This window comes from Trachemys scripta, chromosome 1 (assembly GCF_013100865.1).
Source record: "Trachemys scripta elegans isolate TJP31775 chromosome 1, CAS_Tse_1.0, whole genome shotgun sequence".
Lineage (NCBI taxonomy): Eukaryota > Metazoa > Chordata > Testudines > Emydidae > Trachemys > Trachemys scripta.
In genome coordinates this window covers 284,684,342-284,697,514 of record NC_048298.1, presented here as the reverse complement: position 1 = coordinate 284,697,514, position 13,173 = coordinate 284,684,342, and the positions used below count along the sequence as shown (strand labels likewise).

General features: G+C 40.4%; 1 protein-coding gene across 1 annotated transcript in view; it reads left to right on the top strand.

Annotated features, from left to right (window-relative positions):
* VWA8 (von Willebrand factor A domain containing 8) overlaps nucleotides 1–13,173 on the top strand; it is a gene marked incomplete in the record, with an annotated part of 259,242 nt that overhangs the window by 57,536 nt on the left and 188,533 nt on the right. Inside the window, 2 exon segments of the mRNA XM_034758419.1 lie at nucleotides 7,148–7,252; nucleotides 12,462–12,593. Of these exon segments, the coding sequence (XP_034614310.1) occupies nucleotides 7,148–7,252; nucleotides 12,462–12,593 (237 nt within the window).

The following is a 13,173-nucleotide window of genomic DNA, read 5'->3' as shown; positions in this document are numbered from 1 at the left end:
TGTGAAGTAAAATTTTAAAAGTGAGGAATTTCCTCAGATACAATTTGAACGGTTCATATCTTATTACAGTGTCTTTGGAATTACTAGATTAATAACACTAAAAAAATGTGTGTCTCTCTTAATTGGATCTCTTTGGACACATCCTTAATTGGATCTCTTTGGGCACCATAACGTCTGCAGAGATCCAGATGTAAGATCAGGAGCTAAATTAGTATGAATCATGAGACAAGAAAGATTTCAGCAGAGCTTCGTGTATCTTGGTGTATTGAACAATGATTAGATTCAGTGAATTCATTAGGTGTTAACCAGTTAGGATTAGAATTAACCAGTTGATTTAGACTTGATTTAGGTGTGTTTATTTGGGAGGTGGGGGGAGAGGAATTTGTGACAATTTCTCTCAAAGAAACCGACTTATTGATACCACATAAAAACTACGGAGTGATAAGCACAGAAATTAGACCAATTTATAGTATGCTTTAGGAAAGGAATATATGTTGGATTTTTAAATACATTATAGCATTTTATTCTTCTAGCTCTGTAGTGAAAATGACTTTTAAATGAATGTCAGACTGCTTCCAAAATAGTGGAAATAAAATGTTCCCTCAGCTATTTATCTGACCTGAGGGGTGAAGGAAGAATTCTATTTTATGTTAAAAAAGGTAGTGTGTTATCATTGTGTGCCAGTTTCTGGTCTATTTATAGCTTCCTAAACCAGGTTCTCAACTTTTTCCATTCTGGGGCCCTGTTCCCCTCTGGGACCTTGGGTTCCTCCCCTCATCTGGCTGGGACCATTAACTATTTAGCAATATGGGAAAGGCAAGGTGGTTGCTTGCACCCCACCTCCCAACACATGTTTGCAAGCTCCTGCAGGGCCACGACTACCAGACTAAAAACCCCTGTCTGAAACAGAAGGCTTTTTCTAGTGTGGAGTGATGAGGAGGCTAATCTCATCTGTGCCATTGTAATTATGTTCTCTTTGAGATATTGTAGGCAAAGTATATGGTGTCCCTTACACAAAGAGCTTTTTAAATGCAATAAAGCTAAGTGAATGGCTGATCACCTGAGCAGTACATTTTACCTAGAATGTGCTCAAACGGATGATTTTTACTACATCCATTTATAATGCTCCAGATTCAAGGAGCATCACTGAATAACAAAATGAGTTGAGTTACATATTTCAAAAAAATATTCTTGTGCCAGGATAGTTCATTGCTGTTTTGCCCATATACACTGGGGATCTGTGCAAACAAAAGGAACTAGAGAATTTTGAGTGAAAAATCTATTTTGTTTTATTTAGGGCTTGATTATGCAACCATTATCCACTTTGGTGAGCACTTAAACAAGTAGTTCTTCGAGTGCCTGCTCATGCCAATTCCAAATGAGTGTTCATGCACAGTTGTTGGAAGGTTTTCCCCTAGCGGTACCCGTCGGGTTGGCTGTGGAGTCTCCGGGAGTCGCACCTTCATGGCAGTGTACGTAGGTCCCTGCCTACCCGCTGTCTCTTCAGTTCCTTCTTTCCGCCCGTGACGGTCATTGGAGGTGCTGCTTCTCTCTTGCTACGGGAAGCGATCCTCTAGTGATCTTTCTCTTTGTACCTGTAACTAGTTAACTTAGTATTAGTTAGTGTTTCAAGTAGTTTTTATAGTTGGTTAGATAAGTTTCTGTTAGGGTTTCCCCACACTGCGTTCTTTCCATCCTGAGGACTACGGCATGCCTGGGTCTCAAACCATGCAGGTCCTGCCAGAAGCCTTTCCCTGGGGTAACCCCCATGACTCTTGCTTAAAGTGCTGGGGGACGCTCTCCAGACCGACAGGTGCAAGATCTGCAAAGGCTTCCGCCCAAGATCCAAAAAGGAGAGAGATTTTAGGTTAAAACTACTCCTCATGGAGTCAGCTCTCTGTCCCCAGCCGGCACAGCCTGCGTCAGACCCAAAGTCCAGCACTTCAATGCGGAGCGCATCAGCTTTGGTGAGAGAGATTGTGGTGCTGAAAAAGACTTTGGGTCCAGAGACCCCTGGCACCGCCAGTCCCTGGCACCGAAGAACTGCACTGTGGCTACCCGGCACCGCTTGCACTCTCCAGTGCTGCACAAGAAGCAGAAGAGAGCCAAGAGGGGGCGTTCGCTCACAATTAGGGCAGTGGAGCATGAAAGCGATAGCGGAGTGCATCCCGCGCCTGGACACTCAGCCCCTGCTCTGGCTAAACCGGCACCGTCAACTCCGGCCTTGCAGAGAGATCTGTTGAGTCTGGTACTGGTGGACTCCCCTGCGCGGGATAGTCTGGTAAAGGATCTGGATCTTCCGTCCACCCCAGACATATTTGAGGCGGCCAGGGACCTCATAGCTATGACAGCTCAGCAGGCACCGGCATAGAAAACAAGCGCCGTGCAATCCAAGGGCAAACCAGCCATAATGCGGCACCGGTCACCCTCCCCTCGACACCACTTCCCAGCACCACCCCATTTGGCACCCCTGTGGTCACTGAGATTGGAGTCATTTGGACTCAGAGCCACAGTCGTATGTCTTAAAATGGAGTCGGCAATGTTACTCCCACTTAGAGGATAGGGTTCATTGGAGCTCTCCTAGATTCAGGTCAAGCCAAAGCATTCCTTCCAGAATCGTGTTTTTTTTACCATGGGCACCATCATAGAGGGCTTACAATGATACCCCACTGCTATGGGACGAAATTGCCTGAAGCTGCTCAGTCATATGGCTGCTTGTACATATGCAGTTCAGCACGCGAGACTGTGGCTCTGATCTCTTCAGGCCTGGCTAACCTCAGTATACAGGCCAAACCAAGACCGCCTAGACAAGATAGTCACTCTTCCTTCTCCAGTTATTGAGTCCCTCCTGTGGTGGCAAGCGGTGTGTGCAGGAGTACCCTTTTCCAGGCTCCAGTCCTCGCTGTCTCTAGTCACAGATGCATCGGCAATGGGATGGGGAATGCACCTTGGAAGACTCAGGACTCAAGGTCTCTGGTCCCAGGAAGAACTTTCACTGCACATCAATGTCAGGGAGCTAAGAGTGGTTCGCCTTGCTTGCCAGACATTTCAAACCCATCTGGAGGGCAGATGTGTATCGGTATTGAGCGACAATACAACAGCGATATTCTATATAAATAGATAGGGTGGTGCTCGCTCCTCTCCCCTATGCCAGGAAGCCTTCAAACTGTGGGACTTCTGCATTGCCTACTCAATACATCTAGAGGCATCGTACCTTCCAGGCTCTCAGAATGAGCTGGCCATCATCTCAGCAGGTCCTTTCACAATCACAAGTGGTCACTCCGACCAGATGTTGTGATCAACATCTTCCAACGATGGGGATTTCCCCGGATAGACTTGTTCGCAACAAGGCACAACAGGACGTGTCAGCAGTTCTGTCCCTTCCTGAATCAAAGCTTGGGCTTGCTTGCAGATGCTTTTCTTCTCCCTTGGAATGATCACCTGCTGTATGCATTCAAGCCCTTCCTGCTTGTACACATGGTCCTGCTAATGGTCAGAAGAGAGGGCGCATCAATGATCTTAATAGCATTAGCATGGCCATGTCAGCACTGGTTCACCACACTCCTAGACCTGTCGATGGGCATGCCCATAACTCTGCCGCTGATCCCGGACTTGATCACACAGGACCACGGCCAGCTCCAGCATCCTAATCTAGAGTCTTTCCCCCTCACAGTGTAGAAACTCCATGGCTAAACCCCTTGGAGCTCACATGCTCACACTCTGTTAGGATGGGTCTCCTTGGCAGCAGAAAACCATCCACTAGAGCCACTTATTTGGCTAAGTGGAAGAGATTCTCTATTTGGTCATTACAAAAGGACATTCCACCTTTGTAGTCATTGATTCCCTTTATCCTGGACTATTAATTACAACTGAAACAGCAGGGCCTGTCAGTGTCGTCAGTAAAGGTGCACCATCTCAGTTTTCCATTCGGGTTCGGCTGGCTGGTTGGTTTTTGGCAACCCTATGGTTTGCCGCTTCCTCAAAGAACTAGATAGACTGTACCTTCAAGTAAGATCGCCAGTCCTCCCAGGGATCTCAACCTGGTACTCTCAAGACTGATGGGTCCTCCCTTTGAGCTCTCTTGTCTACCTTTCCTGGAAAGTAGCGTTCTTGGTGGCTATAACTTCGGCCAGGAGGGTGTCTGAGTTTAAGGCCTTAACTTCTGAGCCCCCGTACATGGTCTTGTATAAGGACAAGGTGCAGTTGCAGCCACACCCAGCTTTTCTCCCAAAGGTAGTTTCACAATTCTATGCGAACTAGGACATATTTCTCCCAGTATTCTTTCCTAAGCTGCATGCTAGCCACCAGGAGCGAATACTCCACTCCTTGGCTGTCAGGTGAGCGTTAGCCTTTTACATCAAAAGAATGAAGCCTTTTTGGAAATCAATGCAACTGTTAATTGCGGAGCAGATGAAGAGGCTTCCAGTGTCATCCCAAAGAATCTACTTTGGCAAGAAGGAACTGAAGAGGTGGCGGGTCGGCAGGGACCTATATACACTGCCACAAAGGTGCGACTCCAGGGGCTCCACAGCCGACCCGTTGGGTACTGTTATGGAAAAAACTTTCCGACGACTGTGAATGCGGCACACACACCTACTTGAAATGGACATGAGCAACATATCTCGAAGAACAACAGTTATGGGAAGGTAAGCAACCGTTTTTTTCATTCATCTGTGTAAGAGTTGCACAGTCTAACACTTAATTATATAGAATGCCAACTGTAGAGCAGGTAAATTGAGCAGTGATTGGGATTTGAATTTTCTGGAGTCTCTTTTTCTCCCATTGAAGAATATACATATATAATACCTTTTGTGATTCCCAATGACATTCATAGCTATGATCAGCTTTTTATTTCTTTTTACTTTACTACCATAACTCAGTTATTTATGGGCTTGCCTAGTATAAAAAAAAAAAAAGGGGGGGGGGGAAACAGAGACATATCAGTTATTATTCACACTTAGTAATCAAATTCTTTTAGACTGCTAATACAATTTATTTTTTCTGCAAATAGTTGGAAGTAAAGTGTAGTAATTTTTAGTAACCTGTTTCTAAGCTAAACAATATTAACTGCACTATTCAGTAATTGAATTATGAAGTAAAATTTGTACAGTGTAATGGAATCAATATTTAATTATTATAAATTGCTCTGAATGGCTAAACCATGCTGCAGATTTCTGTAATACAGATATTTATTTATTACTTCAACGAAACTACCCATTGCATTGCATTTCTTTGCTCGGAGATATTTAGAAAATATATGTAAGCATGATTTATAATATATTATAGTGTGCCATACACATAATGATTCAAGTAAGCGCAGCAGTCACAGTAAAACACGGTTTAATTTATAAATATCTTGTAGGGAGGGCAAAAGAACCTTTTTAGTCCCAAGTACCTAATAGCCAATATTGCCTAAACTTAAATGTCGTAGCTGAGTTTCCTCATAAAAAAAACCTTACTTTACTACAGTTATGGCTGCTGTTAGTTTTAGTTCCTTTTTGAGAAGTGATTAAAAAGTATACCCTTAAGGACCCCAAAACATTAGAATTTAACAATGTTAACATTTTGTAACCAGTAACTCTTCTTGAAAGTCCTACCATCACTATATACAAAGTTAAGTCTCTACACCCAAGAAAAGCAGATTGCAGGTATCAGAAGTGACAGAAATGGGCCAGATCTCTCGACTTGCATATGAAAATGGATCTAAATAGAAAACTGAAGATAAAAGAGAAGTGTGAAGGGGCAAAGTGTCACATTAGTTTCAGCATTAAAATGTTTCTAAACTGCATCCACTTTTAATAAATCTTGTCTTGCATGTGAGTCTTCTCTGTTCTTTTTTATAGTTTCACACTCCTATCTACTTTTATGGGAAAGTGTCTTTCTGCAGTTTAGTGGCATCAATCTCCAGTAATTTTTATTGATTTCTCTAAGGTAGTTCTGTTGTTGGCTTGTATTCTAAATGATTATCCTCCTGTCGGCCTTCCACATGCTGCAGCCAAAATGTCTCTTCCTTTCCTGATACTTTAATTGTTTCCCACCTTGTTTGAATCGCCCTACTGGCTTTCTGTGTTTCTACAATAAGTTCATACTCCTCCTCACTGTCAAGACTGTGTTGCATCGCTCTTGTCTCCATTTTTGAATTTTTTTCCTATTACACCTTCTTTTATGTTTTATTCTTTGCCAATCCTTGCCTGCTTTCGCCCAATCTTTCACCTCTTTCTCCCACTCATATCTTCATTCCTTTCATGTTACCTCCATTACTTGAAACAGCCTCACTGTCTAGTGGGCCTCACCACATTGCTCTCTTCCTAAAAGTGCCTTTTATCTTCCCTCCCACCATTTATGACTTAAGTAAAAAACAAACAACCCCCCCAACCTAGTAAATATTTATATTCTATCAATTCTGTTGAAATCCAGTCAAATTCTGTTAAGATCCAATTACAAGATGCATGCCTAACCTCTACAATGTATATTGATGTAACTGGCGCATCTAGACCCTCCTTCTCACTTTGTCTAACCTGGATTATAAACTCTTGGAAGCTGAGATTTGTCTTTTTAGCACCATTCACACCTGTAGTGCAGTAGAAACAACAAAAACAAAATCTTATCTGCTCACAGACTGTCCAAGTGTACTGAATTTCTTGGTTACAGCACTTTTTAAAAAACATACCAGATTCTGATCACTGGCAGTCTGCAGTGGAGGCCAGTATATGCAATAAGCAACTGCAACACTCTTTACTTCTCCTTGATGTCTTCCAAGACCTCAAGGGAGTTAAGTAGCGCAGAGCACCAGAAGGAAAGACAGCAGCTGTCATATCTTGAAACTACCCTGCCTCCTCTGCATGATGTTAGAAATCAACAGCTGGTGGCTCATTCTTCAGTTCATATTGAGATTCTTTAGATTCTGCAGTTTCAACAATTGATCCTTCCCTCCACCATCAGAAAAGAACATGAGACCCAGTGGGAGTGGAGGTGGGGAGGTAGGCGACAGCTATTGGGGAAGCATGGATGAAGTGTCTCTGGTTTTGTCTCAAAAGGTGAACGGTGCACTTGTTTGTTGTCATTCTTCTTTTGCAGTTGTCAGAATAATGTGTTCCAGGTTATTGGTAATGGAATTAATCTTTCCTGTATTTTTATTTCTAATTAGGATTCCTTCCCTATGATGTCAGTCCAGCATATAATCAAATGGCTTTACCCTTATAATGTTCTACTAGGAAAGGAAGGCAGGACTGCAGTAGAAGATGCATTAAAAGTGAGTACTGTGCATTTTATATACAAATCCCAGAGAGCAGTGAGTTACTACAATAGCCCCACTAAATTATAAGAAGACACCGAAGCAATGCTAATTATTTAAATAATATATGTTAATGCCAATATTAAAAAAAGTTTTTGAACAATACCTTCATAAATCAACAGATTTCATTAGATGATGGGTGTTTTTATATCTTCTAGTGAATTTAGGCCACAGTTCACAGGTTCTTAAACACATGCATAACTTTAACAATGTATTAGTCCCATTGATACAATGTAACTACTCACATGTTTAAAGTGAGGCATGTGCTTAAGTGCCTTACTGAATCAGGGCCTTAGAGGGAAGATATTCATGAGGTAGGTCTTCGTTACCAAAATGGAAAATATTCATTTTCTAAAATTCATAAACGTCTTATAAAATTAATTGTAATTAAATTATTTCACATGAAAAATATTGAATGTCTCATGATAATTCTACTAGTTTGTTTATCTTTATGGGCATTTGTGTCTGTTAAACCTTCAGTTAATCTATAGAGCTTTCTGAAATAATGCTGAACAAAAACCATCAAACGGGGGAAAAAGAGAGAAAATGCTTATTTTATCTCTCTCCTTTTCCCTGCCCACCTTCTCATCCCTCCAGCATTTTCATAGATTCATAGTCTTTTTCAGAGTCATTAGTTCCAGATAGAATTTCCCATCTTGTAAGTATGCCCTACATTCTTTTTTATTTTACATTTGGCCATATTGAAAGGCTTATTGTTTACTTGTACCCAGTTTATTAAGCAATACAGGATCTGTCCTCTTCATTATTTACCACTCCCCCAATCTTCGTTTAATCTACCAACTTTATCAGTAATGATTTTGTTTTCTTCTGGGTCATTGATAAAAAGAGCATAGGGCTGAGAATCAATCCTGCAAAACTCAGCTAGAAACATACCCGCTCAGTGATGTTTGTCATTGACTGTTACATTTTGGTGACATAAATCTGTTATCCAGATTTTGATAAATTTGCTGTGTGCCATATTGATTTTGTATTGTTTTAGGTTTTAATAAAAATGTTGTATGGTACCGACACAAATGCCCTACAGAAGTCTAGATGCATTGCATCAGCACTGTTACCTTTACCACTCAAACTTGTAATTTCATCAGAGAGTATCAAGATTGTTTGACAAGATCTATTTTCCACAAACATATGTGGTTGGCATTAATTATATTACCCTTTTTTAATTCTTTATTAATTGAGTCCTGTATCAGGTGTTCCATTATTTTGCCCAGGTTCAGTGTCAGGCTGACAGCCCTATAATTACCTGGGTCATTCCATTTGCCCTTTTTGGCATGTTTTTCCAGTCATCTGGAACTTTCCCAGTTTTCCAGGATCTATTTAAATCAATATTAACTGTTCAGAGAGGTCCTTGGAGAGGTCTTTTAAAACCCTTGAGTATAAGTAATGTGTACCTCTTGACTTTAAAATGTCTTAATTTGTAATAGTGGGTATTTAATATCCTGCTTAGTTAATGCTGGAATGGAAAGTATTTCATCATAGGATATGCATACATCATCTGTTTTTTTTCCCATATATGGAACAGAAATATTTATTGAACACGTTTGTCTTTTCTGCATTATTATTGACCATTTTACCCTTTCCATCTCATAATGGATCAATACCATTAGGGTACTTTTGCCCTGATACACTAAAAAAACATTTCTTATTGTCTTTATTGTCTTTAGCTCTGTTAGTTGTAGATATTTCCTTGTGCCCTTTTGCTTCCTTTATCAATTTCTACAATTTCTAGGTTTAATTTATATTCATTGCTATCAACCTCTCCTTTCTTCCACTTTTTAAATTTATTTATTGCTTCTTTCACATCTCTAAGCCAGTCTGGTTTTTAACCTGTGTAGTGTTCTTCCTCAGTTGTGTTTTTTTTGGGGAATTCAGTAAAATGTATTTCAACATCTCTCAGTTAACAGTTATATTTTTTTTCTGTTTAAATTCTCCCAGCTGATTTGGCTCATAATTGTTTCCAGCTTTGTGAAACTGGTCCTTTTAAAGGTGCCCCATATAGATATTACTGGTTGGAACTTTATTGTGTTTGCACATAACAAGTATAGTTAAATCATGATCACTTGCACCAAAGCAACCATTAACTTTTAATTCTAAGATCACTTCCTCTTTATCTGACAATATGAGGTCTAATATAGAATTCCTTTTATATTAGATGCAATGCTTTGTGAGTTAGGTAATTGTCATTTATACTACTTAGAAATTCCAAAGACGTTTTACTGTTAGCAGCTTAAGACTTCCGGTTGAGTCGGGCAGGAAATGGTTTTTTTCTGTTTCTAATTGGGACAAAAAGTCAAGCTTGGACATTTTTGTGAACTGAAAAATTCAGGAAAAAAATAATTAATGCAGATCAATCAGAATGTTTCAGTTTTGGCCATTTTTATTTTTTATTATAATTAGCTTAGATTTCGATACAGAAATTCATTTTAAACTGGAGGACTGGAATTTTTCATGTATAAAATGTCAATTCTGAAACTATTTTCAACATTTTTTCGAGTCAAGAAATTCATTGAAACTGACCATTTACTGTGAAAAGTTTTGGTTTCTGTTAACCTATCGCTGATGAAAAGAAATTTCATTGAAAAATTCCCTACCAGCTCTAACCTCCAGCATTGTTATTCAGATTGAAGTCACACATGATAATGCTTTTTTCCCCCTTACATGTTATATAGGTAGGTCCTTAAGGAGTTGGTTACCTTATTCTTGAATGTGATTTGGGGGTGTGTACCCATTTTGAGCTTTATCTGTTACATAGTCAGTATTCTCTTTAATTTCAATTAATTTTTTGAGTAATGATTGAAACTTTAAGGAGTCTGGTGATTGAAACTTTAATATATTCATGGGCAATCCTTTCTTTATGTTGTTATTTTTAATTTATGCTGTTGGCACCCAGAGCATTAGATAGCAATCTGTATTTGAGAAATGTGAAGAAATAGAACGTTTCCTTCCCTTGTTATAATTGCACCTGGAAATGATGCTGTAATTATAAGAGTCTGTCAGCATTGCATGTGGAAATAGCTTTGGACCTGATCCAAAGTCTATTGAACTCAATGGGAGTCTTTTTGTTTACTTCAGTTAACTTTGCATCAGGGTCTCTAACTTGCCAATTAAAATCTTAGTTCAAGATGAAACTCAGAATGCACATTCTCAGCTTTTTTCTGTTCTTCTTCCAATGTTTAGTGATGGTTGAAATTGGTTCAGCTGTTAAAATAAAAATAGAATTGTTGGCAGTTTTGCACTAAAGTACACTTATGGTTTTTTTTAAAAGTTCACGTTTAAACATGAAAAATTTGTAGCCTTTTAGTCCAGAATATGAATCTGTGAGAGTGAAGAGCCAAAGTATGTGTCTGATTATGTTACAAAAAATAATTGTGTTTCTAACCTTAATTTGTAATGCTGTGGTATCTTGTACAAATAAAGATACATCAATTTTATTCTTTGAAACACAGTTTTAATAAAAGCAATCGAATGCACCTAAAATAATGTGAAGCTTACTTTAATGTTTCCAAGAGACAAAGTGAGTGAAGTAATACCTTTTACTGGATCAACTTCTAGTGGTGAGAGAGTTTAGCTTACCTAGAGCTCGAAAGCTTGTCTCTCTCACCATGGAAGTTAGGCCAATTAAAGATATTACACAACATGGCTACAACAACACTGCATCAAATGTTTTCATCACAGCAGCAATCTTCATTATCTGAATATTGTCAGATATTTATCATGATATTTGAACTCTGAACCTTCATAACCTAGTTCCTACGGAATATCCTTTCATCTGCATGGAACGTGAGGCTATGGCCGAGATGGCCAGCCAAATTTAAGATGCTCTGGAACCAATTTTTTAAAAATGAGTTAGGGTCCTTTTTGGTTCTTGATTATGTAGAAAAAAGACCAAAAATCATTTCCCAAATAAGTGTGGGTTAGGTTTTTTACTTGTTTTTTACCTCCGAAATAGCAGGTTTTATGGGAGGACTTTTGGGCGAGTCTTAGGTCTGGTCTACATTAGGAAGTTAAGTCAGTTTAATTACTTCTGTCAGGGGTATGAAAAATCCACACCTCATTGTGGCTTAGTTAAGCTGACCTAAGTTCCCGGTGGAATCATTCCGTCAGCCTGGCTATTGCCCCTTGGGAAGGTGGATTAACTACAGCGATGGGAGAATCCATCCCGTCAGCATAGGTAGCATCTACATTAAAGCCTTACAGTGGCACAGCTGTGTCGCTGTAGTATTTTAAGTGTAGACAAGCCTTTGGATGTATGTGTCGAATACTCACACCTTTATTGAAGTGTTTGTTTGTGCGCGTGCGTGTTGAATCTTTCACATGAACATATCCTCTCTTGGAAGTGTTCATTAGGCACTACAGTTAAAGAGGTGTTAAGAAAAAAGCAAACCGTAGTTTAAAAAATCTGACTCAAAATCCCTTGCTCTCTATTACTTAGCTTTCACTCCTGCATACAGCGTAGAGTGATGAAGGGCAGAGGTGGTGGTAAAATGGGCAAAAAGGCAATATTTTTTCCTTGGCCTATTAAAGGCTATATAATAAAAGTGTCTTGTGTGTTGGGAGCCCTCGACTTTCATTACACACAAGGCTGTTAAACTAAATAAGCATCTTAACTTGATGCATATTTGTTTTTAAGCTGGGTGTTTCTAATACCCAAGTGGTCATAATAGCCCTCAAAGAGAAATGGTGTGGGAATATAAGTGCTGGAGGCTTGGAGCTTTATTTCAGTCTGTCTGGCTTCAAAATCAACAAGTCAGCAGTGGGAAGTTATATCATTAGGGCTATCTTGCAATCAGAATATCCTAGGTTTTTTTTATTTAGAAAAGAAGCTTTAAAATCTATGTAACAGAAAATTCTATACAAAGATCTGGAATTCACGGATTTCTGTTGTCCCATCTCATGACTTAGTTTAATCTCTTTGAGAAGAGGAGCAGCAAGCTAATAGTTGAATAGAGAACACTTAGTAGATACATACTGAAGTTAGCATCTTGCAAGGTCCATTTTAACTTTTCCAGTATTAAGGTTCTTACAGCAAATGGATATTGAACTTCAGAATAAATTAGTCTTGCATCAATTTCTGCCATGTTTTTAGTGGAAACATTTAAAAACACAGCCCTATATTAAATAATTACTAATTTCTCAATTTTTACAGCGTTTTGAGCTCCAGGATTCAGAAAGCCCTTTGCTTCCCAGTAGGATTAAAAAAGTGGAACAAATACATGGAAGCAAGACCTTACAGGCTGATGTAACTGTCCAGATTGCTGAAAAAGAAGTGAAATTCCAGGTAACGATTTACAGGTTCAACAAGCTATATCGGGGTGGGCAAACTTTTTGGCCCGAGGGCCATATCTGGGGATAGAAATTGTATGGCGGGCCATGAATGCTCACAAAATTGTGATTGGGGTGTGGGAGGGGGTGTGGGCTTCGGGGTGGGGCTAGAAATGAGTTCAGGGGGTGGGGGGGGACACTAGGTTGGGGCAGGGGAGTGGGGTGCGGGGGGGGTCAGGGTTCTGGCTGGGGGTGCGGGCTCTGGAGTGGGGCTAGGTATAAGGGGTTTGGGGTGCAGGAGGGTGCTCTGGGCTTGTATCGAAGGGTTCAGAGGGCAGGAGGGGGATCAGGGCTGGGGCAGGGGGTTGGGGTGCGGGGAGAGGCTCAGGGGTGCAGGCTCTGGGCAGCACTTACCTCAAAAGCTGCTGGAAGCAGCAGCATTTGCCTTCTCCGGCCCTACGTAGCTCTGCATGCTGCCCCGTACGCAGGCACCGCCCCTGCAGCTCCCATTGGCTGAGGTTACTGGCCAATGGGAGCTGCAGGGGCAGTGCTTGAGGCGGGGGCAGTGTGCAGAGCAGAGGCCTCTGGCTGCCCCT